Source organism: Callorhinchus milii, unplaced genomic scaffold (assembly GCF_018977255.1).
Source record: "Callorhinchus milii isolate IMCB2004 unplaced genomic scaffold, IMCB_Cmil_1.0 Scaffold299, whole genome shotgun sequence".
Classification (NCBI taxonomy): Eukaryota; Metazoa; Chordata; class Chondrichthyes; order Chimaeriformes; family Callorhinchidae; genus Callorhinchus; species Callorhinchus milii.
In genome coordinates this window covers 32,303-59,231 of record NW_024705040.1, presented here as the reverse complement: position 1 = coordinate 59,231, position 26,929 = coordinate 32,303, and the positions used below count along the sequence as shown (strand labels likewise).

Below are 26,929 nucleotides of genomic sequence, written 5' to 3'. Positions count from 1 at the left end.
ATCTATGGTGGGGAATTCCAAGATCATTATACAGTTACTTTAGGAGGGTTTTAAGCTGAGTTTATCAAGCCACATCAACTGCATATTGAGCCCGACAATGGAAATGCCTTCTGCAGCCTTGCTGTCAGAAAATCGAGAAGCCTGACCATCTTGGGATGTCAATAACAATGTTCAGTTAAGGAAATAAAGCAAGTCTCCAGCCATTTCTCCTTTACTCAGCATAGGGCATCATTCTATACCATGATAACCATATGCAGAAGAACAAGCCTTACATTGGGGCTTTGAACTCACGTCGTCTAGGTTGAGACTGAGTTGCCACCCTTTGAATGAGATGTTAACCAAGGACCTGTCTTCCTGGTCAGGTGATCATTAAAGATCCCATGGCACAATTTGAAAAGAGAAGGGAGTTTCACCTGGTGTTCTGGCAAACAATCCCTAACATCAAATGGATCATTCACTTTATGGATGTGTGTGTGACATTGCTATCCCAAAATGGGCTGCTGCATTTGCAGTCTGTATATACTTTGCAGTATATCCTGTGAAGTGCTTTGAGAATCTTTTTCATACACAGTTAGGATATGGAATGTGCTGCTGGGAGTGATAGGTGAAGCAAAATTTATATTGGCCTTCAAGAGGGAATGAGCCAGAAACCTTAAAAACATCAGCTACAGGGGTGTGGGGAAAGGACAGGTTAGTGGGACTAAAGTAACTGCTCTTTAGGGAGCTGGCATGGGCACGATGGGGCAAATGGGCTTCTTCTGTGCTATAAATGTCGAGGTTTCTATGGTTCTATGATGTTTGACCAAGATAGGAAACTCATTTATTTTTAGAAATAACATCATGGGATTTTTAACATTTACCCGAATAGGGCCAGAAATTTGTTTTAATGCCTCATTCAAAGGATAGCACTTTGAACAGTGCATTGCAGTCCTGCACTGGAGTATCGCCACAGACGCCATCAGCTCAAGTCATGGGGAAGGGAAGTTGAACTCACAACCTTCTGATCCAGATATGGATTACCTTACCAATCAAGCTAATCCATATAAATAGATATTCTATTATTTCATATTCAAACTTTTATTGGTTTTATTTATTTATTTATTTATTTATTTACAATTAAAGTTGTTTACATTCATGTTTTCAAATTATCCTTTATTTTCTCATTTGCGAAGTAGGCTATACAATGTTCACCTTCCAAACAGTATGTTTCAAAGCACATTAATATCAAGCCACCACCAGAGACTCTAGCTCTAGAAGAATATGGAGTAAGATGCCAGAACCACCAGATGATTACAAGAGTGACTGATTAATATAGCTTCATCCATCTGCTCAGTGGAAATATCAAGGAATACAATATCGTAACATTTCAATTTAATATACAGTCAATTTTTTACACACTTTACAGTATATTCTGTGAAGTGCTTTAAAATGTCTCAAAGATGTGATAAGACGCTATATCAAATGCAAATTATATCAAATTATTATTATTATGACTAAATCAACAACGATAAAAATAGTGTGTAGCAGATGTCAAGCAAAATAAGCCCGTAAGTTCATTTAATATTAAGTGAAATTACACAACAATGTAGCTATCTTCACAAGATCTGATGTAGTTTGAAATGCAAAATAAGAGGTGAAAACAAAATGGAGATTCTTATCAGACGTTTATTCCATTATTTTGTTGTAAGATTATTCCCAGTTTTTCTGTTATCTGTTCAAAATAAACAAAAGATCATTACTGAGATAGTTACTGCATAGTTTATAAATTATGTTGCTTACAGTTCAAAAACAAATATAAATACTGAAGTGTTATTTAAGATGAAATTAAGGTTTTTGGATGCAACATTAGTAATGTTCAATCACTCTTATGTTTATCTCCAAAATTGGGGATATTTTCGTAACTTGTTTATAATGGATTTAATGTTCAGCATTAAGAGACAAAAAAGTATGGTGGTAAAACTCCACTGATCTTCAACAATATGCATTAAAAATAAGGAAATCCCAACACAGGTCAACCCTGTTATAAGTTCAACAACACTATTTGACCATTGGAATTTTACCTCAAAGGTTCTGTTATGTCTCAGTTGATAAATTCACTTCCTACATAGAAGCAAGCCATAGAGGGTTGATATAATTTCTGGGTGGTAGTGATTTACCTATTCTCAGAGGGAGATGGAAGGTGGGAAGGAAGGTTGAAATTGGCATTGGCTGGGGAAGTTAAAAATGCACACGTGTTTATGCTTGGTTGAGAGCAGGATTGGATTTTGCTGTGATGCTCCCCTTAGTCTCATAATCCACTTGCTCCCAGTTGTTAGGCTCACACAGAAAGAATGGCCACTGCAGCAATGTAGGAATACAGCTGTTTTGTGTGGAATAATACCCAATAGGAGAGGGGAGAAGTTAGAGGGAATTTAAAATAATTAGATAGAAAGCCAATTACAAAATAAACCCAAATAAAACAGGATCTACCAGATAATGAGACTTTCAAAGGATTCTGAAAACAAAGAACGTGCATATTTAATTTATTTATTGTGACATACCATTTTATACACCTGCAATAGGTCTTGATCCGTAAGATTCTGAGCAGAATTAAATCTTACACCAATGGTCAAAAGAACTGTAAAAAAAAAAGAATGAATGCTACCATGTTTAAATGGCACAAGCAGAGAGTGGATCCACAGTTGTCTGATCACAGGAAATCACTTGATCCAAACAAGCTGTTTCCTAAATGTAATAATAATAATCCTTGCATTTGATATAGCGCTTTTCACGTCGGGAGGACGTCCCAAAGCGCTTCACAGAACACACTGTAAAGTGAATTGACTGTATATTTGTGGGTGAACGCGGCAGCCAATTGCGCACAGCAATGTCCCACAAACAGTCGTAGATTGAAAATGACCAATTTATTATTGTTTTTGGTTTTGGAGGGATTATTATTAGGCTCTGTGTGGAGTAAGGAAACTTGCCCAAGGTTTCGCCCTCTGCCTGGAATTGAACTCAGGTCTCTCAAAGAATATATGTTGTTGATGGTGACATTGTGTAAAATACAATTGAAGCTAATGTTCAAATAAATCTGAATCAACAAATGTTAAGCACTGTACACTGAATGTTTCCTGGTTTTTAATACTATTTTCAACTTTATATTGCCATAATGATGTTTTAAGTGCTGTCTGTTCTTTTCTATCTGTTAAGGTAATTGTATACATTTGAACTATGGTAAATTTGTCAAATAATGTAACAATTGTGAACTCAACCTTTGATAGTTTGTATCGTAAGTTATTGCTTGACAAAAATCAGGTGTTTGTCTTCAGTTTCCTATCACAATTTTGGGGAAAAATAAATTGCAGAATTGAAAAAATTGCAGAATTGAAGTAATTTGTACCTCCTGATGGTGATGTTGTTTTAGGTGTAGTTGAAGCTGAAACACAAAACAAATCTGAATTATGAAATATACAAGCACATTCCTATTGTACGATCAATTTCTGTTAAATTTTACAATTCAATAAATATGTTTTAAAATGAGGTTCATCGCACCGGTTGAGAGAGGAGCAAGAGTTGGGGATGTTTCTACAATGGACAAAAACATAGGAAAACTTTTTAACCATTGTAAAACCACCACGACCAGCAACTTGCATTTATTTAGCTCCCTCCCATACCAGTCGGCATCCCAGAGCACAGAGTGCAGAACCACAGTGGTTCAAAAAAAATGTTTCTTATTGACTGTGAAGTCTCTTCAGAGACGATCCAATAGAGGTGTATACAATTTTAAACGGGATTGAAACAATAAATCCAGATCAATACTTCAGGATGTATCAAGACAGTAGAATAAGAGGGGACATATGTTAAAAGTTGTAAAGTGCAATTTCACGACAGATACCAACAAGGTTTTCTTTACAATGATTCTCAATCTATGATTGGAACAGGTTGCCAAGAAAGATGCTGGAGACCAGGATACTAGAATCATTTAAGAAGCAGCTTGATGCAATGAGGAGAGGACAGTAGGGTGGGTGTTCTAGAGCAATCAGTTTGGAGGGGGTAAAGGGTCTTCAGTATCAACACCAATCTTGTGAAGCAATGACAAACTTTTGAACCATTATAAACTTGGTGACTACACAATAATGACCTTCTTATTAACCAAATCAACTTTTGAGACTTTTTAGAATTTTTTACTGGACTTGATGTGCGAGATGTTCATGTCCAATTTCCATTCAAACTAAACTTTGCAGAAGTGAAACATCTTGCACCTGTTGTTGATGGTGCTGTTGTATTACGTGTAGTTGAATCTGAAATACAAAGAAATGTAAATTGTGAAAACTTAATACAACACACACATTGTACAATTGATTTCTGATAGATTTCACAGTTTCATAATTCTGTTTTAAAATGAAGTGTGTGTTACCTGTTATCAGGGATGTTGAAGGAGGAGTTGTCAATGTTTCTAAAGTGGAAAAAAGAGAAGAAAATGTTTCAATGATTATATAGTGAGTGACTAACTATCCAACGGATTTGTATCAGATTGTTTTTATTGATCACAAATACTTAGTTTCAAGTAAGTGACTAACTATCCAATGGTTTTCAAAGAATGTCTCCCGGCAAACCCGTTTTACCATCGGTGGCCCAGCTTTCAGCCTCTCTGCCCCCACACTCTGGAACTCCATCCCACAGTCCCTTCCCCTCGCTTCCTCCCTCGCCTCCTTCAAGGCCGGTCTCAAAACGCTTCTCTTCGACCGTGCCTTTGATCTCCCTCCCACCTCTCTGCCTTCCCTCACCCCTACACCCCCCCTCCCCCATGCTCGGGCCCCGACACCAGACTGTTCAGCGCTTTGGGACGTGCTCCCGACGCGAAAGGTGCTCTATAAATGTCATTTTGTTGTTGTTGTTGTTTCAAATGTAGTTGAATCTAAAGTAAAACACAATAGTTGGAATGATAAAATGCAACATTTGTGATCTCACTGTTTCAAAGTAGTGCCTTGTAACATTGGGTGACTAAATGAATGTTTATGAACCATTTGCTATTTCTCTTCATTTTACAGAAGTCTGTAACTCTTGTTGGTGTTGCTGCTGTAGTAGATAAAAGTGAATGTGTGACGCAAACAAATCATAATCCTAAAAAATTAAAGCTCAGCACATATCGATGGCTTCTGGAATTTATAGTCTCACAATTATGTTTTAACATGTAGTGCATATTACCTGTTGACAGAGATGTTGAAGGAACAGTTGTGGATGTTGCTGAAGTGGAAAATAACAAGAAAGAGAGTAAAATGTTTGAACGATGACAAACTCAGTGTCTAACTATCCAACGGTTTGGTTTCACATACTTGACATTGACTACATTATACAATTCCTCAAAAATAGCAAATGATGTTGATTGTGAGTGAATACCTGTTGTTTCTGTGGTTGTGTTTGGTGCTGTTGTTTGAAACGGAGTTGAATCTAAAGCAAAATACAATATTTTGAATCATAAACTTGTCAATAAATGTATCATTTGTGAATTTGTTACAAAAGTGAGGCTGTACCTGTTATTAATGGTAATGGTGTGTTAGGTGTGGTTAAACCTGAAATAAAAGGATATCATGATCACGAAAATTTTGAGCACGTCACACATAGATTTGTTTTAGATTACATAGTCAATTAATCATATTTTAACATTAGGTGCATTTTACATGTGGAAAGAGTGGTTGAAGGAGATGTTCCTCAAGTGGAAAAAACACAGGAAAATATTTCAATGATTATAAAGTGAGTGACTAACTACCAAAGGTTTGTATCAGATTGTTTTGACTGACTACATTACATAATTCCTTAAAAATAACAAATTATGTTGATTTGTACTTTGAAACACCTGTTGTTCCTGTGGTTATGAATGATGTTGTATCAAATGTAGTTGACTCCAAAGCAAAATACAGTAGTTGGAATGATATATTTGTCAACTTATGTAAGATTTGTGCACTCACTGTTTCAAAGTAGCGCATTGTAACTTTGGATGAGTAAGTAAATATTTATGAACCGTTTGCTATTTCTCTTAATTTTACAGAAGTAAGTTTGTAATAGGTAAATGTGAATCTGATACAGAAACAAATGAGAATGATAAAACATTTCAAGCTGAACCACATGTCGATTTCTTCTGGAATTTACAGTCTCATAATTATGTTATAACATGCAGTGCATATCACCTGTTGACAGAGATGTTGAAGGAGCAGTTGTGGATGTTGCTAAAGAGGAAAATAACAAGAAAGAGAGGAAATCGTTTGAATGATGATAAACTCATTGACTAACAATCCAAAGGTTTTTTTTATCAGATTGTTTTGATTGACCACAATACATAATTCTTCAAAAATAGCAAATGATGTTGAATTGTAAGGTGAAATACCTGTTGTTTCTGTGGTTATGAATGGTGTTGTTGTTTCAAACGTAGTTGATTCTGAAGCAAAATAGAATAGTTAGAATGATAAATTTGTGAATATATGCAACATTTGTGATCTCACTGTTTCAACGTAGTGCCTTATAACATTGGGTGATTAAATGAATATTTATGAACCATTTGCTATTTCTCTTAATTTTACAGAAGTCTGTAACTCTTGTTGGTGTTGCTGCTGTAGTACATAAAAGTGAATGTGACACGCAAACAAATCATAATCCTAAAAAATTTAAAGCTCAGCACATATCGATTGCTTCTGGAATTTATAGTCTCACAATTATATTTTAACATGTAGTGCATATTACCTGTTGACAGAGATGTTGAAGGAACAGTTGTGGATGTTGCTGAAGTGGAAAATAACAAGAAAGAGAGTAAAATGTTTGAACGATGACAAACGCAGTGTCTAACTATCCAACGGTTTGGTTTCACATACTTGACATTGACTACATTACACAATTCCTCAAAAATAGCAAATGATGTTGATTTGTGAGGTGAAATACCTGTTGTTTCTGTGGTTGTGTTTGGTGCTGTTGTTTGAAACGGAGTTGAATCTAAAGCAAAATACAATATTTTGAATCATACACTTGTCAATAAATGTATCATTTGTGAATTTGTTACAAAAGTGAGGCTGTACCTGTTATTAATGGTGATGGTGTGTTAGATGTGGTTAAACCTGAAATAAAAGGATATCATGATCACGAAAATTTTGAGCACATCACACATAGATTTGTTTTAGATTACATAGTCAATTAATCATATTTTAACATTAGGTGCATTTTACATGTGGAAAGAGTGGTTGAAGGAGATGTTCCTAAAGTGGAAAAATCACAGGAAAACATTTCAATGATTATAAAGTGAGTGACTAAGTATCCAAAGGTTCGTATCAGATTGTTTTGACTGACTACATTACATAATTCCTTAAAAATGACAAATTATGTTGATTTGTACTTTGAAACACCTGTTGTTCCTGTGGTTATGAATGATGTTGTATCAAATGTAGTTGACTCCAAAGCAAAATACAGTAGTTGGAATGATATATTTGTCAACTTATGTAAGATTTGTGCACTCACTGTTTCAAAGTAGCGCATTGTAACTTTGGATGAGTAAGTAAATATTTATGAACCGTTTGCTATTTCTCTTAATTTTACAGAAGTAAGTTTGTAATAAGTAAATGTGAATCTGATACAGAAACAAATGAGAATGATAAAACATTTCAAGCTGAACACATGTCGATTTCTTCTGGAATTTACAGTCTCATAATTCTGTTATAACATGCAGTGCATATCACCTGTTGACAGAGATGTTGCTGAAGTGGAAAATAACAAGAAAGAGAGGAAATCGTTTGAATGATGATAAACTCATTGACTAACAATCCAAAGGTTTTTTTTTATCAGATTGTTTTGATTGACCACAATACATAATTCCTCAAAAATAGCAAATGATGTTGAATTGTAAGGTGAAATACCTGTTGTTTCTGTGGTTATGAATGGTGTTGTTGTTTCAAACGTAGTTGATTCTGAAGCAAAATAGAATAGTTAGAATGATAAATTTGTGAATATATGCAACATTTGTGATCTCACTGTTTCAAAGTAGTGCCTTGTAACATTGGGTGATTAAATGAATATTTATGAACCATTTGCTATTTCTCTTAATTTTACAGAAGTCTGTAACTCTTGTTGGTGTTGCTGCTGTAGTACATAAAAGTGAATGTGACACGCAAACAAATCATAATCCTAAAAAATTTAAAGCTCAGCACATATCGATTGCTTCTGGAATTTATAGTCGCACAATTATGTTTTAACATGTAGTGCATATTACCTGTTGACAGAGATGTTGAAGGAACAGTTGTGGATGTTACTGAAGTGGAAAATAACAAGAAAGAGAGTAAAATGTTTGAACGATGACAAACTCAGTATCTAACTATCCAATGGTTTGGTTTCACACACTTGAGATTGACTACATTATACAATTCCTCAAAAATAGCAAATGATGTTGATTTGTGAGGTGAAATACCTGTTGTTTCTGTGGTTGTGTTTGGTGCTGTTGTTTCAAATGGAGTTGAATCTAAAGCAAAATACAATATTTTGAATCATAAACTTGTCAATAAATGTATCATTTGTGAACTCATTGTTTCAAAGAAGTGCATTGTAACATTTGGTGAGTAGATAAATGTTGATGAACAATTTGCTATTTCTCTTAATTTTACGTGAGGCTGTACCTGTAGTTGGTGGTGATGTTATAACAGGTAAAGTTGAATCTGATACACAATGAAATCAGAATCATGAAAATATCAAGTGCAACAAATATCAATTGCTTTCAGCATTTTCAGTCTCATAAATATGTTTCAATATTCAGTGTAACGACAAACAAATCATAATCCTAAAAAATTTAAAGGAGTCCGTTGTACCATTGGGTGGGTGAATACATTTTTCTGAAACATTTGCAATTGCTCTTAATTCTACAAAAGTGAGGCTGCACCTGTTATTAATGGTAATGGTGTGTTAGATGTGGTTAAACCTGAAATAAAAGGATATCATGATCACGAAAATTTTGAGCACGACACATATAGATTTGTTTGAGATTATATAGTCAATTAATCATATTTTAACATTAGGTGCATTTTACATGTGGAAAGAGTGGTTGAAGGAGATGTTCCTAAAGTGGAAAAAATACAGGAAAATATTTCAATGATATAAAGTGAGTGACTAACTATCCAAAGGTTCGTATCAGATTGTTTTGACTGACTACATTACATAATTCCTTAAAAATGACAAATTATGTTGATTTGTACTTTGAAACACCTGTTGTTCCTGTGGTTATGAATGATGTTGTATCAAATGTAGTTGACTCCAAAGCAAAATACAGTAGTTGGAATGATATATTTGTCAACTTATGTAAGATTTGTGCACTCACTGTTTCAAAGTAGCGCATTGTAACTTTGGATGAGTAAGTAAATATTTATGAACCGTTTGCTATTTCTCTTAATTTTACTAGAAGTAAGTTTGTAATAGGTAAATGTGAATCTGATACAGAAACAAATGAGAATAGATAAAACATTTCAAGCTGAACCACATGTCGATTTCTTCTGGAATTTACAGTCTCATAATTCTGTTATAACATGCAGTGCATATCACCTGTTGACAGAGATGTTGAAGGAGCAGTTGTGGATGTTGCTAAAGTGGAAAATAACAAGAAAGAGAGGAAATCGTTTGAATGATGATAAACTCATTGACTAACAATCCAAAGGTTTTTTTTATCAGATTGTTTTGATTGACCACAATACATAATTCCTCAAAAATAGCAAATGATGTTGAATTGTAAGGTGAAATACCTGTTGTTTCTGTGGTTATGAATGGTGTTGTTGTTTCAAACGTAGTTGATTCTGAAGCAAAATAGAACAGTTAGAATGATAAATTTGTGAATATATGCAACATTTGTGATCTCACTGTTTCAAAGTAGTGCCTTGTAACATTGGGTGACTAAATGAATGTTTATGAACCATTTGCTATTTCTCTTAATTTTACAGAAGTCTGTAACTCTTGTTGGTGTTGCTGCTGTACTACATAAAAGTGAATGTGACACGCAAACAAATCATAATCCTAAAAAATTTAAAGCTCAGCACATATCGATTGCTTCTGGAATTTATAGTCGCACAATTATGTTTTAACATGTAGTGCATATTACCTGTTGACAGAGATGTTGAAGGAACAGTTGTGGATGTTGCTGAAGTGGAAAATAACAAGAAAGAGAGTAAAATGTTTGAACGATGACAAACGCAGTGTCTAACTATCCAACGGTTTGGTTTCACACACTTGACATTGACTACATTACACAATTCCTCAAAAATAGCAAATGATGTTGATTTGTGAGGTGAAATACCTGTTGTTTCTGTGGTTGTGTTTGGTGCTGTTGTTTGAAAGGGAGTTGAATCTAAAGCAAAATACAATATTTTGAATCATAAACTTGTCAATAAATGTATCATTTGTGAATTTGTTACAAAACTGAGGCTGTACCTGTTATTGATGGTGATGGTGTGTTAGATGTGGTTAAACCTGAAATAAAAGGATATCATGATCACGAAAATTTTGAGCACGACACATATAGATTTGTTTGAGATTATATAGTCAATTAATCATATTTTAACATTAGGTGCATTTTACATGTGGAAAGAGTGATTGAAGGAGATGTTCCTAAAGTGGAAAAAATACAGGAAAATATTTCAATGATATAAAGTGAGTGACTAACTATCCAAAGGTTCGTATCAGATTGTTTTGACTGACTACATTACATAATTCCTTAAAAATACAAATATGTGATTTGTACTTTGAAACACCTGTTGTTCCTGTGGTTATGAATGATGTTGTATAAAATGTAGTTGACTCCAAAGCAAAATACAGTAGTTGGAATGATATATTTGTCAACTTATGTAAGATTTGTGCACTCACTGTTTCAAAGTAGCGCATTGTAACTTTGGATGAGTAAGTAAATATTTATGAACCGTTTGCTATTTCTCTTAATTTTACAGAAGTAAGTTTGTAATAGGTAAATGTGAATCTGATACAGAAACAAATGAGAATGATAAAACATTTCAAGCTGAACCACATGTCGATTTCTTCTGGAATTTACAGTCTCATAATTATGTTATAACATGCAGTGCATATCACCTGTTGACAGAGATGTTGCTGAAGTGGAAAATAACAAGAAAGAGAGGAAATCGTTTGAATGATGATAAACTCATTGACTAACAATCCAAAGGTTTTTTTTTATCAGATTGTTTTGATTGACCACAATACATAATTCCTCAAAAATAGCAAATGATGTTGAATTGTAAGGTGAAATACCTGTTGTTTCTGTGGTTATGAATGGTGTTGTTGTTTCAAACGTGTTGATTCTGAAGCAAAATAGAATAGTTAGAATGATAAATTTGTGAATAATATAGCAACATTTGTGATCTCACTGTTTCAACGTAGTGCCTTATAACATTGGGTGATTAAATGAATATTTATGAACCATTTGCTATTTCTCTTAATTTTACAGAAGTCTGTAACTCTTGTTGGTGTTGCTGCTGTAGTACATAAAAGTGAATGTGACACGCAAACAAATCATAATCCTAAAAAATTTAAAGCTCAGCACATATCGATTGCTTCTGGAATTTATAGTCGCACAATTATGTTTTAACATGTAGTGCATATTACCTGTTGACAGAGATGTTGAAGGAACAGTTGTGGATGTTACTGAAGTGGAAAATAACAAGAAAGAGAGTAAAATGTTTGAACGATGACAAACTCAGTATCTAACTATCCAATGGTTTGGTTTCACACACTTGAGATTGACTACATTATACAATTCCTCAAAAATAGCAAATGATGTTGATTTGTAAGGTGAAATACCTGTTGTTTCTATGGTTGTGTTTGGTGCTGTTGTTTCAAATGGAGTTGAATCTAAAGCAAAATACAATATTTTGAATCATAAACTTGTCAATAAATGTATCATTTGTGAACTCATTGTTTCAAAGAAGTGCATTGTAACATTTGGTGAGAAGATAAATGTTGATGAACAATTTGCTATTTCTCTTAATTTTACAGTGATTCCATACCTGTAGTTGGTGGTGATGTTGTAACAGGTAAAGTTGAATCTGATACACAATGAGATCAGAATCATGAAAATATCAAGCGCAGGAAATATCAATTGAAATTAGCATTTACAGTCTCATAATTATGTTTCAAAATGCAGTGCATGTTACCTGTCGACAGAGATGTTGAAGGACCAGTTGTGGATGTTGCTGAAGAGGAAAATAACAAGAAAGAGAGAAGAATGTTGGAACGATGACAAACTCAGTGCCTAACTTTCCAACGGTTTAGTTTCACATACTTGACATTGACTATATTACATCATTCTTTAAAAAATAGCAAATGATGTTGATTTGTAAGGTGAAATACCTGTTGTTTCTATGGTTGTGATTGGTGCTGTTGTTTCAAATGGAGTTGAATCTAAAGCAAAGGACAATATTCAGAATCATAAACTTGTCAATCATTTGTGAATTTGTTGTTTCAAAGAAGTGCATTGTAACATTCGGTGAGTCAATAAATGATGATGAACAAATTGCTATTTCTGTTAATTTTACAGTGAGGCTATACCTGTAGATGGTGGTGATGTTGTAACAGGTACAGTTGAATCTGATACACAATGAAATCAGAATCATGAAAATATCAAGCGCAACCAATATCAATTGGTTTTAGCATTTACAGTCTTCATAATTATGTTTCAAAATGCAGTGCATATTACCTGTCGACAGAGATGTTGAAGGAACAGTTGTGGATGTTGCTAAAGTAGAAAATAACAAGAAAGAGAGGAAAATGTTTGAACGATGACAAACTCAGTGTCTAACTATCCAACGGTTTGGTTTCACACACTTGACATTGACTGCATTACATAATTCTTCAAACATAGCAAATGGTGTTGATTTTTAAGGTGAAATACCTGTTGTTTCTATGGTTGTGATTGGGACTGCTGTTTCAAATAGAGTTGAATCTAAAGCAAAATACAATATTTTGAATCATAAACTTGTCAATAAATGTATCATTTGTGAATTCGTTGTTTGAAAGAAGTGCATTGTAACATTCGGTGAGTCAATAAATGTTGATGAACAATTTGCTATTTCTCTTAATTTTACATTGAGTCCATACCTGTAGTTGGTGGTGATGTTGTAACAGGTAAAGTTGAATCTGATACACAATGAGATCAGAATCATGAAAATATCAAGCGCAGGAAATATCAATTGAAATTAGCATTTACAGTCTCATAATTATGTTTCAAAATGCAGTGCATGTTACCTGTCGACAGAGATGTTGAAGGACCAGTTGTGGATGTTGCTGAAGAGGAAAATAACAAGAAAGAGAGAAGAATGTTCGAACGATGACAAACTCAGTGCCTGACTTTCCAACGGTTTAGTTTCACATACTTGACATTGACTATATTACATCATTCTTTAAAAATAGCAAATGATGTTGATTGTAAGGTGAATACCTGTTGTTTCTATGGTTGTGATTGGTGCTGTTGTTTCAAATGGATTGAATCTAAAGCAAAAATACAATATTCAGAATCATAAACTTGTCAATCATTTGTGAATTCGTTGTTTCAAAGAATTGCATTGTAACATTCGGTGAGTAAATAAATGTTGATGAACAAATTGCTATTTCTCTCAATTTTACATTGAGTCCATACCTGTAGTTGGCGGTGCTGTTGTAACAGGTAAAGTAGAATCTGATACACAATGAAATCAGAATCATGAAAATATCAAGCGCAACCAATATCAATTGCTTTTAGCATTTACAGTCTCATAATTATGTTTCAAAATGCAGTGCATGTTACCTGTCGACAGAGATGTTGAAGGACCAGTTGTGGATGTTGCTGAAGAGGAAAATAACAAGAAAGGGAGGAAAATGTTTGAATGATGAAAAACTCAGTGACTGACTATCCAACGGTTTGGTTTCACACTCACATCGACTACATTACATAATTCTTGAAAAATAGCAAATGATGTTGATTTGTAAGGTGAAATACCTGTTGTTTCTATGGTTGTGATTGGGACTGTTGTTTCAAATGGAGTTGAATCTAAAGCAAAATACAATATTTTGAATCATAAACTTGTCAATCATTTGTGAATTCGTTGTTTCAAAGAAGTGCATTGTAACATTCGGTGAGTAAATAAATGATGATGAACAAATTGCTATTTCTGTTAATTTTACAGTGAGGCTAGACCTGTAGATGGTGGTGATGTTGTAACAGGTACAGTTGAATCTGATACACAATGAAATCAGAATCATGAAAATATCAAGCGCAACCAATATCAATTGGTTTTAGCATTTACAGTCTTCATAATTATGTTTCAAAATGCAGTGCATATTACCTGTCGACAGAGATGTTGAAGGAACAGTTGTGGATGTTGCTAAAGTAGAAAATAACAAGAAAGAGAGGAAAATGTTTGAACGATGACAAACTCAGTGTCTAACTATCCAACGGTTTGGTTTCACACACTTGACATTGACTCATTACATAATTCTTCAAAATAGCAAATGGTGTTGATTTTTAAGGTGAAATACCTGTTGTTTCTATGGTTGTGATTGGGACTGCTGTTTCAAATAGAGTTGAATCTAAAGCAAAATACAATATTTTGAATCATAAACTTGTCAATAAATGTATCATTTGTGAATTCGTTGTTTGAAAGAAGTGCATTGTAACATTCGGTGAGTCAATAAATGTTGATGAACAATTTGCTATTTCTCTTAATTTTACATTGAGTCCATACCTGTAGTTGGTGGTGATGTTGTAACAGGTAAAGTTGAATCTGATACACAATGAGATCAGAATCATGAAAATATCAAGCGCAGGAAATATCAATTGAAATTAGCATTTACAGTCTCATAATTATGTTTCAAAATGCAGTGCATGTTACCTGTCGACAGAGATGTTGAAGGACCAGTTGTGGATGTTGCTGAAGAGGAAAATAACAAGAAAGAGAGAAGAATGTTCGAACGATGACAAACTCAGTGCCTAACTTTCCAACGGTTTAGTTTCACATACTTGACATTGACTATATTACATCATTCTTTAAAAATAGCAAATGATGTTGATTTGTAAGGTGAAATACCTGTTGTTTCTATGGTTGTGATTGGTGCTGTTGTTTCAAATGGAGTTGAATCTAAAGCAAAATACAATATTCAGAATCATAAACTTGTCAATCATTTGTGAATTCGTTGTTTCAAAGAATTGCATTGTAACATTCGGTGAGTAAATAAATGATGATGAACAAATTGCTATTTCTGTTAATTTTACAGTGAGGCTAGACCTGTAGATGGTGGTGATGTTGTAACAGGTAAAGTTGAATCTGATACACAATGAAATCAGAATCATGAAAATATCAAGCGCAACCAATATCAATTGGTTTTAGCATTTACAGTCTCATAATTATGTTTCAAAATGCAGTGCATATTACCTGTCGACAGAGATGTTGAAGGACAGTTGTGGATGTTGCTAAAGTAGAAAATAACAAGAAAGAGAGGAAAATGTTTGAACGATGACAAACTCAGTGTCTAACTATCCAACGGTTTGGTTTCACAACTTGACATGACTGCATTACATAATTCTTCAAAAATAGCAAATGGTGTTGATTTTAAGGTGAAATACCTGTTGTTTCTATGGTTGTGATTGGGACTGCTGTTTCAAATAGAGTTGAATCTAAAGCAAAATACAATATTTTGAATCATAAACTTGTCAATAAATGTATCATTTGTGAATTTGTTGTTTGAAAGAAGTGCATTGTAACATTCGGTGAGTCAATAAATGTTGATGAACAATTTGCTATTTCTCTTAATTTTACATTGAGTCCATACCTGTAGTTGGTGGTGATGTTGTAACAGGTAAAGTTGAATCTGATACACAATGAATCAGAATCATGAAAATATCAAGCGCAGAAATATCAATTGATTAGCATTTACAGTCTCATAATTATGTTTCAAAATGCAGTGCATGTTACCTGTCGACAGAGATGTTGAAGGACCAGTTGTGGATGTTGCTGAAGAGGAAAATAACAAGAAAGAGAGAAAATGTTTGAACGATGACAAACTCAGTGCTAACTATCCAACGGTTTGGTTTCACATACTTGACATTGACTAATTACATAATTCTTAAAAATAGCAAATGGTGTTGATTTGTAAGGTGAAATACCTGTTGTTTCTATGGTTGTGATTGGGCTGTTGTTTCAAATGGAGTTGAATCTAAAGCAAAATACAATATTTGAATCATAAACTTGTCAATCATTTGTGAATTCGTTGTTTCAAAGAAGTGCATTGTAACATTCGGTGAGTCAATAAATGTTGATGAACAATTTGCTATTTCTCTTAATTTTACATTGAGTCCATACCTGTAGTTGGTGGTGATGTTGTAACAGGTAAAGTTGAATCTGATACACAATGAATCAGAATCATGAAAATATCAAGCGCAGAAATATACAATTGAATTTAGCATTTACAGTCTCATAATTATGTTTCAAAATGCAGTGCATGTTACCTGTCGACAGAGATGTTGAAGGACCAGTTGTGGATGTTGCTGAAGAGGAAAATAACAAGAAAGAGAGAAGAATGTTCGAACGATGACAAACTCAGTGCCTAACTTTCCAACGGTTTAGTTTCACATACTTGACATTGACTATATTACATCATTCTTTAAAAATAGCAAATGATGTTGATTTGTAAGGTGAAATACCTGTTGTTTCTATGGTTGTGATTGGTGCTGTTGTTTCAAATGGAGTTGAATCTAAAGCAAAATACAATATTCAGAATCATAAACTTGTCAATCATTTGTGAATTCGTTGTTTCAAAGAATTGCATTGTAACATTCGGTGAGTAAATAAATGTTGATGAACAAATTGCTATTTCTCTCAATTTTACATTGAGTCCATACCTGTAGTTGGCGGTGCTGTTGTAACAGGTAAAGTAGAATCTGATACACAATGAAATCAGAATCATGAAAATATCAAGTGCAACCAATATCAATTGCTTTTAGCATTTACAGTCTCATAATTATGTTTCAAAATGCAGTGCATATTACCTGTCGACAGAGATGTTGAAGGACCAGTTGTGGATGTTGCTGAAGAGGAAAATAACAAGAAAGAGAGGAAAATGTTTGAACGATGAAAAACTCTGTGGCTATCCAACGGTTGGTTTCACACTCACATCGACGACATTACATAATTCTTCAAAAATAGCAAATGATGTTGATTTGTAAGGTGAGATACCTGTTTTCTATGGTTGTGATTGGGACTGTTGTTTCAAATGGAGTTGAATCTAAAGCAAAATACAATATTTTGAATCATAAACTTGTCAATAAATGTATCATTTGTGAATTCGTTGTTTCAAAGAAGTGCATTGTAACATTCGGTGAGTAAATAAATGATGATGAACAAATTGCTATTTCTGTTAATTTTACAGTGAGGCTAGACCTGTAGATGGTGGTGATGTTGTAACAGGTACAGTTGAATCTGATACACAATGAAATCAGAATCATGAAAATATCAAGCGCAACCAATATCAATTGGTTTTAGCATTTACAGTCTTCATAATTATGTTTCAAAATGCAGTGCATATTACCTGTCGACAGAGATGTTGAAGGAACAGTTGTGGATGTTGCTAAAGTAGAAAATAACAATAAAGAGAGGAAAATGTTTGAACGATGACAAACTCAGTGTCTAACTATCCAACGGTTTGGTTTCACATACTTGACATTGACTCCATTACATAATTCTTCAAAAATAGCAAATGGTGTTGATTTTTAAGGTGAAATACCTGTTGTTTCTATGGTTGTGATTGGGACTGCTGTTTCAAATAGAGTTGAATCTAAAGCAAAATACAATATTTTGAATCATAAACTTGTCAATAAATGTATCATTTGTGAATTTGTTGTTTGAAAGAAGTGCATTGTAACATTCGGTGAGTCAATAAATGTTGATGAACAATTTGCTATTTCTCTTAATTTTACATTGAGTCCATACCTGTAGTTGGTGGTGATGTTGTAACAGGTAAAGTTGAATCTGATACACAATGAGATCAGAATCATGAAAATATCAAGCGCAGGAAATATCAATTGAAATTAGCATTTACAGTCTCATAATTATGTTTCAAAATGCAGTGCATGTTACCTGTCGACAGAGATGTTGAAGGACCAGTTGTGGATGTTGCTGAAGAGGAAAATAACAAGAAAGAGAGAAGAATGTTTGAACGATGACAAACTCAGTGCCTAACTTTCCAACGGTTTAGTTTCACATACTTGACATTGACTATATTACATCATTCTTTAAAAATAGCAAATGATGTTGATTTGTAAGGTGAAATACCTGTTGTTTCTATGGTTGTGATTGGTGCTGTTGTTTCAAATGGAGTTGAATCTAAAGCAAAATACAATATTCAGAATCATAAACTTGTCAATCATTTGTGAATTCGTTGTTTCAAAGAATTGCATTGTAACATTCGGTGAGTAAATAAATGTTGATGAACAAATTGCTATTTCTCTCAATTTTACATTGAGTCCATACCTGTAGTTGGCGGTGCTGTTGTAACAGGTAAAGTAGAATCTGATACACAATGAAATCAGAATCATGAAAATATCAAGCGCTACAAATATCAATTGCTTTTAGCATTTACAGTCTCATAATTATGTTTCAAAATGCAGTGCATATTACCTGTCGACAGAGATGTTGAAGGACCAGTTGTGGATGTTGCTGAAGAGGAAAATAACAAGAAAGAGAGGAAAATGTTTGAACGATGAAAAACTCTGTGGCTATCCAACGGTTGGTTTCACACTCACATCGACGACATTACATAATTCTTCAAAAATAGCAAATGATGTTGATTTGTAAGGTGAGATACCTGTTTCTGTGGTTGTGATTGGTACTGTTGTTTCAAATGGAGTTGAATCTAAAGCAAAATACAATATTTTGAATCATAAACTTGTCAATAAATGTATCATTTGTGAATTTGTTGTTTGAAAGTAGTGCATTGTAACATCCGGTGAGTAAATAAATGTTGATGAACAATTTGCTATTTCTCTCAATTTTACATTGAGTCCATACCTGTAGTTGGCGGTGCTGTTGTAACAGGTAAAGTTGAATCTGATACACAATGAAATCAGAATCATGAAAATATCAAGCGCAACCAATATCAATTGGTTTTAGCATTTACAGTCTTCATAATTATGTTTCAAACTGCAGTGCATATTACCTGTTGACCGAGATGTTGAAGGAACAGTTGTGGATGTTGCTGAAGAGGAAAATAACAAGAAAGAGAGAAGAATGTTTGAACGATGACAAACTCAGTGCCTGACTTTCCAACGGTTTAGTTTCACATACTTGACATTGACTATATTACATCATTCTTTAAAAATAGCAAATGATGTTGATTTGTAAGGTGAAATACCTGTTGTTTCTATGGTTGTGATTGGTGCTGTTGTTTCAAATGGAGTTGAATCTAAAGCAAAAGATAATATTCAGAATCATAAACTTGTCAATCATTTGTGAATTCGTTGTTTCAAAGAAATGCATTGTAACATTCGGTGAGTAAATAAATGATGATGAACAAATTGCTATTTCTGTTAATTTTACAATGAGGCTATACCTGTAGATGGTGGTGATGTTGTAACAGGTAGAGTTGAATCTGATACACAATGAAATCAGAATCATGAAAATATCAAGCGCAACCAATATCAATTGGTTTTAGCATTTACAGTCTTCATAATTATGTTTCAAAACCCAGTGCATGTTACCTGTCGACAGAGATGTTGAAGGAACAGTTGTGGATGTTGCTAAAGTAGAAAATAACAAGAAAGAGAGGAAAATGTTTGAACGATGACAAACTCAGTGTCTAACTATCCAACGGTTTGGTTTCACATACTTGACATTGACTGCATTACATAATTCTTCAAAACTAGCAAATGGTGTTGATTTTTAAAGATTGAAATACCTGTTGTTCCTATGGTTGTGATTGGGACTGTTGTTTCAAATGGAGTTGAATCTAAAGCAAAATACAATATTTTGAATCATAAACTTGTCAATAAATATATCATTTGTGAATTCGTTGTTTGAAAGAAGTGCATTGTAACATTCGGTGAGTCAATAAATGTTGATGAACAATTTGCTATTTCTCTTAATTTTACATTGAGTCCATACCTGTAGTTGGTGGTGATGTTGTAACAGGTAAAGTTGAATCTGATACACAATGAGATCAGAATCATGAAAATATCAAGCGCAGGAAATATCAATTGAAATTAGCATTTACAGTCTCATAATTATGTTTCAAAATGCAGTGCATGTTACCTGTCGACAGAGATGTTGAAGGACCAGTTGTGGATGTTGCTGAAGAGGAAAATAACAAGAAAGAGAGAAGAATGTTCGAACGATGACAAACTCAGTGCCTAACTTTCCAACGGTTTAGTTTCACATACTTGACATTGACTACATTACATAATTCTTTAAAAATAGCAAATGATGTTGATTTGTAAGGTGAAATACCTGTTGTTTCTATGGTTGTGATTGGTGCTGTTGTTTCAAATGGAGTTGAATCTAAAGCAAAATACAATATTCTGAATCATAAATTTGTCAATCATTTGTGAATTCGTTGTTTCAAAGAAATGCATTGTAACATTCGGTGAGTCAATAAATGTTGATGAACAATTTGCTATTTCTCTTAATTTTACAGTGAGGCTATACCTGTAGTTGGTGGTGATGTTGTAACAGGTAAAGTTGAATCTGATACACAATGAAATCAGAATCATGAAAATATCAAGTGCAACAAATATCAATTGCTTTTAGCATTTATAGTCTCATAATTATGTTTCAACATGCAGTGCATATTACCTGTCAACAGAGATGTTGAAGGAACAGTTGTGGATGTTGCTAAAGTAGAAAATAACAAGAAAGAGAGGAAAATGTTTGAATGATAACAAACTCTGACTAACTATCCAACAGTTTTGTATCACACACTTGACATTGACCACATTGCATTATTCCTCAAAAATTAGAAATTATGTTGGTTTGTAGTTTGAAATACCTGTTGTTTCTGTGGTTATGATTGGTATTGTTTCAAACGTAGTTGACGCTAAAGCAAAATACTATAGTTGGAATAATTAATTCGTCAATATATGTAGTATTTGTGAACTCAATGTTTCAAAATAGTGCATTGCAACATTGGGTGAGTAAATAAATGTTTCTGAACCATTTACTGTTTCGTTTAGTTTTACAAAAGTGAGGCTGTACCTGTTGTTGGTGATAATGTTGTGTTCAGTGCAGTTGAATCTGAAACGCAACAATGTCACGATGAGGAAGATTTGGAGCACGAAACATATTAGTTTGTTTTAGCTTACTTTGTCAATTAATCATATTTTAACTTTACAACAACAACAACAACTTGGATTTAACAACTTGGGACAGCATCTCAGAGCGCTTCACAGTAACAGATCCCGGGGCTGAGCCAGGTGGAGGGGGAGGAAGGTGACCAAAGGTGCGGTCGAAAAGAAAGGTCTTCAGCCAAGACCTGAAAATATTAAGAGAGGGGATGAGGCGAAGGGAATGAGGAAGGGAGTTCCAGAGTCTTGGGGCATAGTGGCTGAAGGCACGGCCGCCGAAGGTGGAGCGGAGAACTCGGTGCATTAGCTGCATTTGACATGTTGACAAAGGGGTTGAATGAGCACTAGAGTATGTTCCTAAAGTGGAAAAAAGATAGGAAAACGTTTGAATGAAGATAAACTCACTGACTAACTATTCAACGGTTTTGTAATTTTCAGTTTTAAATACCTGTTGTTTTTGTGGTTAGGAATGGTGTTGTTGTTTCAAACGTAGTTGACTCTAAAACAAAACACAATAGTTGGAATGATAAATTAGTCCATAAATGTAAAATTTGTGAACTCACTGTTTCAAAGTCGTGCATTGTAACTTTGGGTGAATAAGTAAATATTCACGAACCATTTGCTATTACTCTTAATTTTGCAGATTTAAGTCTGTAACGCTTGTTAGTGGAGCTGCTGTCATAGGTAATGGTGAATGTGATACACCAACAAATCAGAATCATAAAAAACTGAAAGCTCAACACATATCGATTGCTTTTGGAATTTATAGTCTCATAATTATGTTTTAAACTGCAGTGCATTTTGTGTTGACAGAGGTGTTGAAAGAACAGTTGCAGATATTACTGAAGTAGAAAATAAAGAGAGAGGAAAACGTTTGATAAACTCAGTGACTAACAATTCAACTGTTTTGAATCAGTTTGTTTTGATTGACTACATTACATAATTACTCAAAAATAGCAAATGATGTCAATTTGTAAGGTGAAATATCTGTTGTTATTGTGGTTATGAATGGTGTTGTTCCAAACGTAGTTGACTCCAAAGCAAAATAGAATAATTGGAATGATAAATTTGTCAATACATATAACATTTGTGAACTCACTGTCTCAAATTAACGCATTGTAACATTGGGTGAGTAAGTAAATGTTGATGAACCTTTTGCTATTTATCTTAATTTTACAGTGAGGCTGTACCTGTAGTTGGCGGTGCTGTTGTAACAGGTAAAGTTGAATCTGATACACAATGAAATCAGAATCATGAAAATATCAAGCGCAACCAATATCAATTGGTTTTAGCATTTACAATCTGATAATTATGTTTCAAAATGCAGTGCATATTACCTGTCAACAGAGATGTTGAAGGACCAGCTGTGGATGTTGCTGAAGAGGAAAATAACAAGAAAGAGAGGAAAACGTTTGAATGATGACAAACTCAGTGACTAACTTTCCAATGGTTTTGTATCACATACTTGACATTGACTGCATTACACAATTCCTCAAAGATTAGAAATTGTCTTGATTTGTAGTTTGAAATATCTTTTGTTTCTGTGGTTATGAATGGTGTTGTTTCAAACGTAGTTGACTCTAAAGCAAAATGCAATAGTTGGAATGATAAATTTGTCAATATATATAACATTTGTGAACTCACTATTTCAAAGTAGTGCATCGTAACATTGGGCGAGTAAGTAAATGTTTATGAACTATTTACTTTTTCTCTTAATTTTACAAAAGTGAGGTTGCACCTGTTGTTGGTGGTGATGTGGTAGTAGGTAAAGCTGAATCTGATACACAAATAAATCATAAAAACTCAACTCATATCGATTGCTCTTATAATTTACAATCTCATAATTGTGTTTCAACATGCAGTGCATATTACTTTTTGACAGAGATGTTGAAGGAGCAGTTGTGGATGCTGCTAAAATGGAAAATAACAAGAAAGAGAGGGAAACGTTTGAATGATGATTAACTGAGTGACTAACTATCCAATGGTTTTGTCTCGGATTGTTTTGATTGACTACATGACATAATTCTTGATAAATAAGAAATTATGTTGATCTGTTGGGTGAAATACCTGTTTGTTAATTTGTCAATAAATGTTACATCTGTGAACTCACTGTTTCAAAGTTGGAGTATTGCAACATTTTTTGGGTGAGTTAAGTACATTTTTCTGAACCATTTTCTATCTCCCTTTATTTTACAGAAGTGAGGCTGTATCTGTTGTGGATGGTGATGTTGTGTTAGGTGTAGTTGTAACTGAAATACAATGAAATCAGAATCATGTTTCTGTCCCTAATCTTCTATAACCCCGAGGCAAGGAGGCACTGATAGTATCCTGACATGAAAGGCGCTCTATAAATGAAATCTTGTTGTTGTTGTATCCAATCAGAATGTCTCAAAAAATAATTCATCATTTGGTTTGTGGACGTTACTGGCTGCGCAATCATTTATTGGCCATTGCTAGTTTTTGCTGCCCTTTCTCTTTAAACTGCTGCAGTCCTCACGGTGTTGGTGTGAAGTTCAAGGATTTTCATTCAGCGACAAAGTGATAAATGTCCAAATTAGAACATTATGTTATTTGGAGGACCATTTGGAGGTGCATGATGCTACTGGCGTAGTTATTCTGGATGACAGAGGTCACTTGACCACTGCAGTGGTGAACGCAGCAGTGAAGTAAGAGTATTGTGCTGTATTTTGAAGGCAAGGAGAGGCGTAGCAAGACAAATGGATTCGAAAGAGTTTCACACAACAAGGACATGGAAGATGAAGGCTTGGCTACTGATAATGGGAGTGAGTCATCTGAGAAGAAAACAATAACCAGAGCTGGAAAATCAGCAGGTAGAATCTGGAATGTAGGGCTGCCGATTTTACATGCACCATAGGTGAGACAGTTGAGGCAGTTAATCTAAAGCATAGTGGACTTGAAGTGGTGAAATTTGGGTATGCTGAGAATAAGAGTTGGAAAAGGTGCTCTGTTATTCAGAGAAGTTCATAAGTAAGCTAAGCAAGTAAAGTAAGATACATTAAGTGTCAAAAGTTAAGTAAGATAAAAGAAGGAAGTGAGTGGAGACTCCTTGATGCTGAGTTGACATGCTTGGAATCAAACCAAGTGGAGATAAATTTGTGGAGTCCTGTAGTTCAGTGGTTAGAGCACTTGCTTTGCAAGTGAGAGACCTGAGTTCAATTCCAGGCAGAGGGCGAAACCTTGGGCAATTTTCCTTACTCCACACAGAGCCTAATAATAATCCCTCCAAAACCAAAAACAATAATAAAATTGGTCATTTTCAATCTTCGACTGTTTGTGGGACGTTGCTGTGAAGCGCTTTGGGACGTCCTCCCGACGTGAAAAGCACTATATCAAATGCAAGGATTATTATTATTATTATTATTATAAACCAACCCTCTGTAATATTCTTAGCAGTTCAGTTCCTGAACCAGCCAGGTTTGTAGTACTTTGCAGGATGACCAGCCATCGTGGCTCATCAGCAGGATTTGGAATGACCACTGGGCAAGGATTCTTCCCACTCATATTCTATTAATCCTGCAAATTAAATCCCCAATGGATAGGATGGTCCTGGCTGAACAAGGAGCAGGAAGCTTGCTGGACAGGACTCTCAATAGCAACCTATGTGGTTCAGCTGGTCAAACACCAGAAATACTCCAACACTAGGGATCCCAAGTCTTGGTCTGTGCCAAAGTGTACCTAGCACTCCCCAGAACTAGGTAAGATACATTGTGGAGTCCTGTAGCTCAATAGTTGGAGCACTCACCTCGCAAGCAAGAAACCTATGTTCGATTCCTGGCAAGGCGGTATGTTGGGCAAATTTTCTTACTCCACACACCTGTTTACCTCGCAGTAAGTACGAACCTGGTTGTTGGTCGATTGGCAGATCGCTTTTCCAGGGATAATAATTCTTCCCCAAAAAATGATTTGGTCATTCAATCCACGACTGTTTGTGGGATACTGCTGTGCGCAAATGGATGCCGCGTTTCGCCAAATATAGTCAATTCACTTTACAGTATATTCTGTGAAGCGCTTTAAGATGTCTAGAAGATGTGGAAAGCGCTATATCAAATACAAGGATTATTATTTATTAAATGCAATACTTTAACAATGCTAAAAAGATGATTTTCTTCTTTGAATGTCAGACTACTCATTTAACCTATTATTAACTATGATGCTTGGGGCAACAGCTGCCAGAAGGCGTTACCTGGAGTCCGAGTTGGTGATCTCCTCTCAAGACCCTCATCTTCACCCATGCCTTCGGTCACCCTCCTACGCCTACCCGCTCTCCTACCCCTACCCGCCCTCCAACCCTCCTGATCCCAACCACATGCTCGGGAGCGGATGACTAACTATCCTGCACCTTGGTACGTCCTCCTGATGTGAAAGGTGCTATACAAATATAATCTGTTGTTGGTCTTGTTGATCACACGTTCGTACATCAGCACCTGGAATCCACGTTGATTGGCTTGCAGGGAGGCAAGCAACTGCTGCTTAAACTCTGCACCTCCAATTGGTGGAACCATCGTTCAATAGGAAGTGACATGTGCCCGAGCTGCGGCAGAAAGATGGTGACAATGCTATCACTGGTACCTATCACCCACCCACTGAGGGCTCAAACCCGTGCTTGTCGGATGTCAAATGACCAACTATGCTCCTTGGGGGGTGATAAGCATGGTCTTCTTGGAGCTGAATTGGCTCCAAAATGACATGTTTGGCAGCAGAATGTCAGAATTGAGCTAGCACTCTGTGACAGTCTTGATAGTCTGGTTCCTGAGCCAGGCAGGTCCGCAGTAGTCCAGGGCACTGCTTACCAAACCTGTATATAACCTTGGTGTCAGATTCGATCCACATCTGTCCTTCCTCCCCCATATCCGGTCCCTAACTCAAACTGCTTTCATCCCCAAGACAACTGAAACCTTCTATGCCTTGGTCACCTCCCACCTCGCCGGTCTCGCCAGCTCTACTACCCACAAACTACACCTGAAATAGAACTACCCCACCCACATTTTCACCCATACAATCTTTTATACCCCTATCACACCAGTCCTTGCCAGGCTCCATTAGCTCCCTATCACAGAAAGGATCAATTTCAACATCTTCTCACTCATCTACAAATCACTTCAGGCCCTAACATCTCCCTACCTTTCTGACCTGACCTACTCCACTACCTTCGCTCAGCTGGCTCTTATCTCATACTTTTCCCTCGTCCCCTCCGCTCCACCATCGGCAGCCGTGCTTTCAGCCATTATGCCCCGAAGCTTTGGAAGCTTTTGAAAAAAACACACTGAAAACTTGTTAATTCAGTGATAGTATCAGCAGTTCTATCTTGCTGTGAGAGTTACAGACAATACTGAAAAACGCCAGATTTGCTCACCTGTTGTCAATGAATGAATGGAGCTCTTAATGGACAGTAGAAGGAAGGGATAAATCCACAGGAATATTTTTTCCATGTTAATATTATCTTGAATCCAGTCTAGACAAACCTATTTGAAGTTATGAACCAAATTTATGTTACTGAGTTCCTTGCTGCATTCCTCTGACCTTGAGAATCTCACTGGATTTTTTTTGTGACGTGTTTGTTAATTTTTGACTTACCTGCCCACATTCCAGAGGTGGGCCCAT

The 26,929-nt window shown here is 35.1% G+C and overlaps 1 protein-coding gene and 1 long non-coding RNA gene across 46 annotated transcripts; both read right to left on the bottom strand.

The window, feature by feature from the left end:
- Window positions 1–1,649: 1,649 nt before the first annotated feature.
- Window positions 1,650–26,929, bottom strand: LOC103183288 (mucin-2-like). 45 transcript variants are annotated; one of them, XM_042346074.1, is made up of 52 exons: window positions 26,682–26,924; window positions 23,046–23,084; window positions 22,645–22,683; window positions 22,498–22,536; window positions 21,756–21,806; window positions 21,219–21,257; window positions 20,820–20,858; window positions 20,673–20,711; window positions 20,475–20,525; window positions 20,280–20,318; window positions 20,133–20,171; window positions 19,927–19,977; window positions 19,730–19,768; window positions 19,582–19,620; window positions 19,384–19,434; window positions 19,189–19,227; window positions 19,041–19,079; window positions 18,838–18,885; window positions 18,651–18,689; window positions 18,504–18,542; window positions 18,306–18,356; window positions 18,111–18,149; window positions 17,964–18,002; window positions 17,758–17,808; window positions 17,563–17,601; window positions 17,415–17,453; window positions 16,679–16,729; window positions 16,484–16,522; window positions 13,640–13,678; window positions 12,355–12,405; window positions 12,159–12,197; window positions 11,806–11,856; window positions 10,100–10,138; window positions 9,550–9,588; window positions 8,894–8,932; window positions 8,634–8,672; window positions 8,429–8,479; window positions 8,234–8,272; window positions 7,881–7,931; window positions 7,050–7,088; window positions 6,916–6,966; window positions 6,721–6,759; window positions 6,368–6,418; window positions 6,171–6,209; window positions 5,517–5,555; window positions 5,383–5,433; window positions 5,191–5,229; window positions 4,400–4,438; window positions 4,245–4,283; window positions 3,383–3,418; window positions 2,541–2,617; window positions 1,650–1,711 (listed from the first exon to the last, which is right to left on the bottom strand). In XM_042346074.1, exons 1-52 carry the CDS (start codon window positions 26,755–26,757, stop codon window positions 1,658–1,660), a joined length of 2,292 nt encoding a protein of 763 aa, XP_042202008.1. In that variant the 5' UTR covers window positions 26,758–26,924; the 3' UTR covers window positions 1,650–1,657. The 45 variants fall into 45 exon arrangements, with proteins under 45 accessions (XP_042202008.1, XP_042202007.1, XP_042202005.1 ...); XM_042346073.1 differs by lacking the exon at window positions 17,415–17,453 and adding an exon at window positions 16,877–16,915; XM_042346071.1 differs by lacking the exons at window positions 17,415–17,453; window positions 17,563–17,601 and adding exons at window positions 16,877–16,915; window positions 17,024–17,062 and having other exon boundaries at window positions 26,682–26,923.
- On the bottom strand, window positions 15,624–15,979 carry LOC121851998. The gene is made up of 3 exons (XR_006086024.1): window positions 15,951–15,979; window positions 15,808–15,846; window positions 15,624–15,652 (listed from the first exon to the last, which is right to left on the bottom strand). It is a non-coding gene; the product is annotated as an uncharacterized LOC121851998 (long non-coding RNA).

Bases quoted from the DNA above. Each gene is read 5' to 3' on its own strand.
- LOC103183288 (XM_042346074.1), bottom strand. From the start codon at position 26,757: ATGGAAAAAATATTCCTGTGGATTTATCCCTTCCTTCTACTGTCCATT. The intron at 20,859-21,218 runs GTACAGCCTCAC...TTTCTACTTTAG, and splicing joins AACATTATCACCAACAACAG to CAACATCCACAACTGTTCCT. The intron at 5,556-6,170 runs GTGATATGCACT...CTTTTATTTCAG, and splicing joins TTCAACATCTCTGTCAACAG to GTTTAACCACACCTAACACA.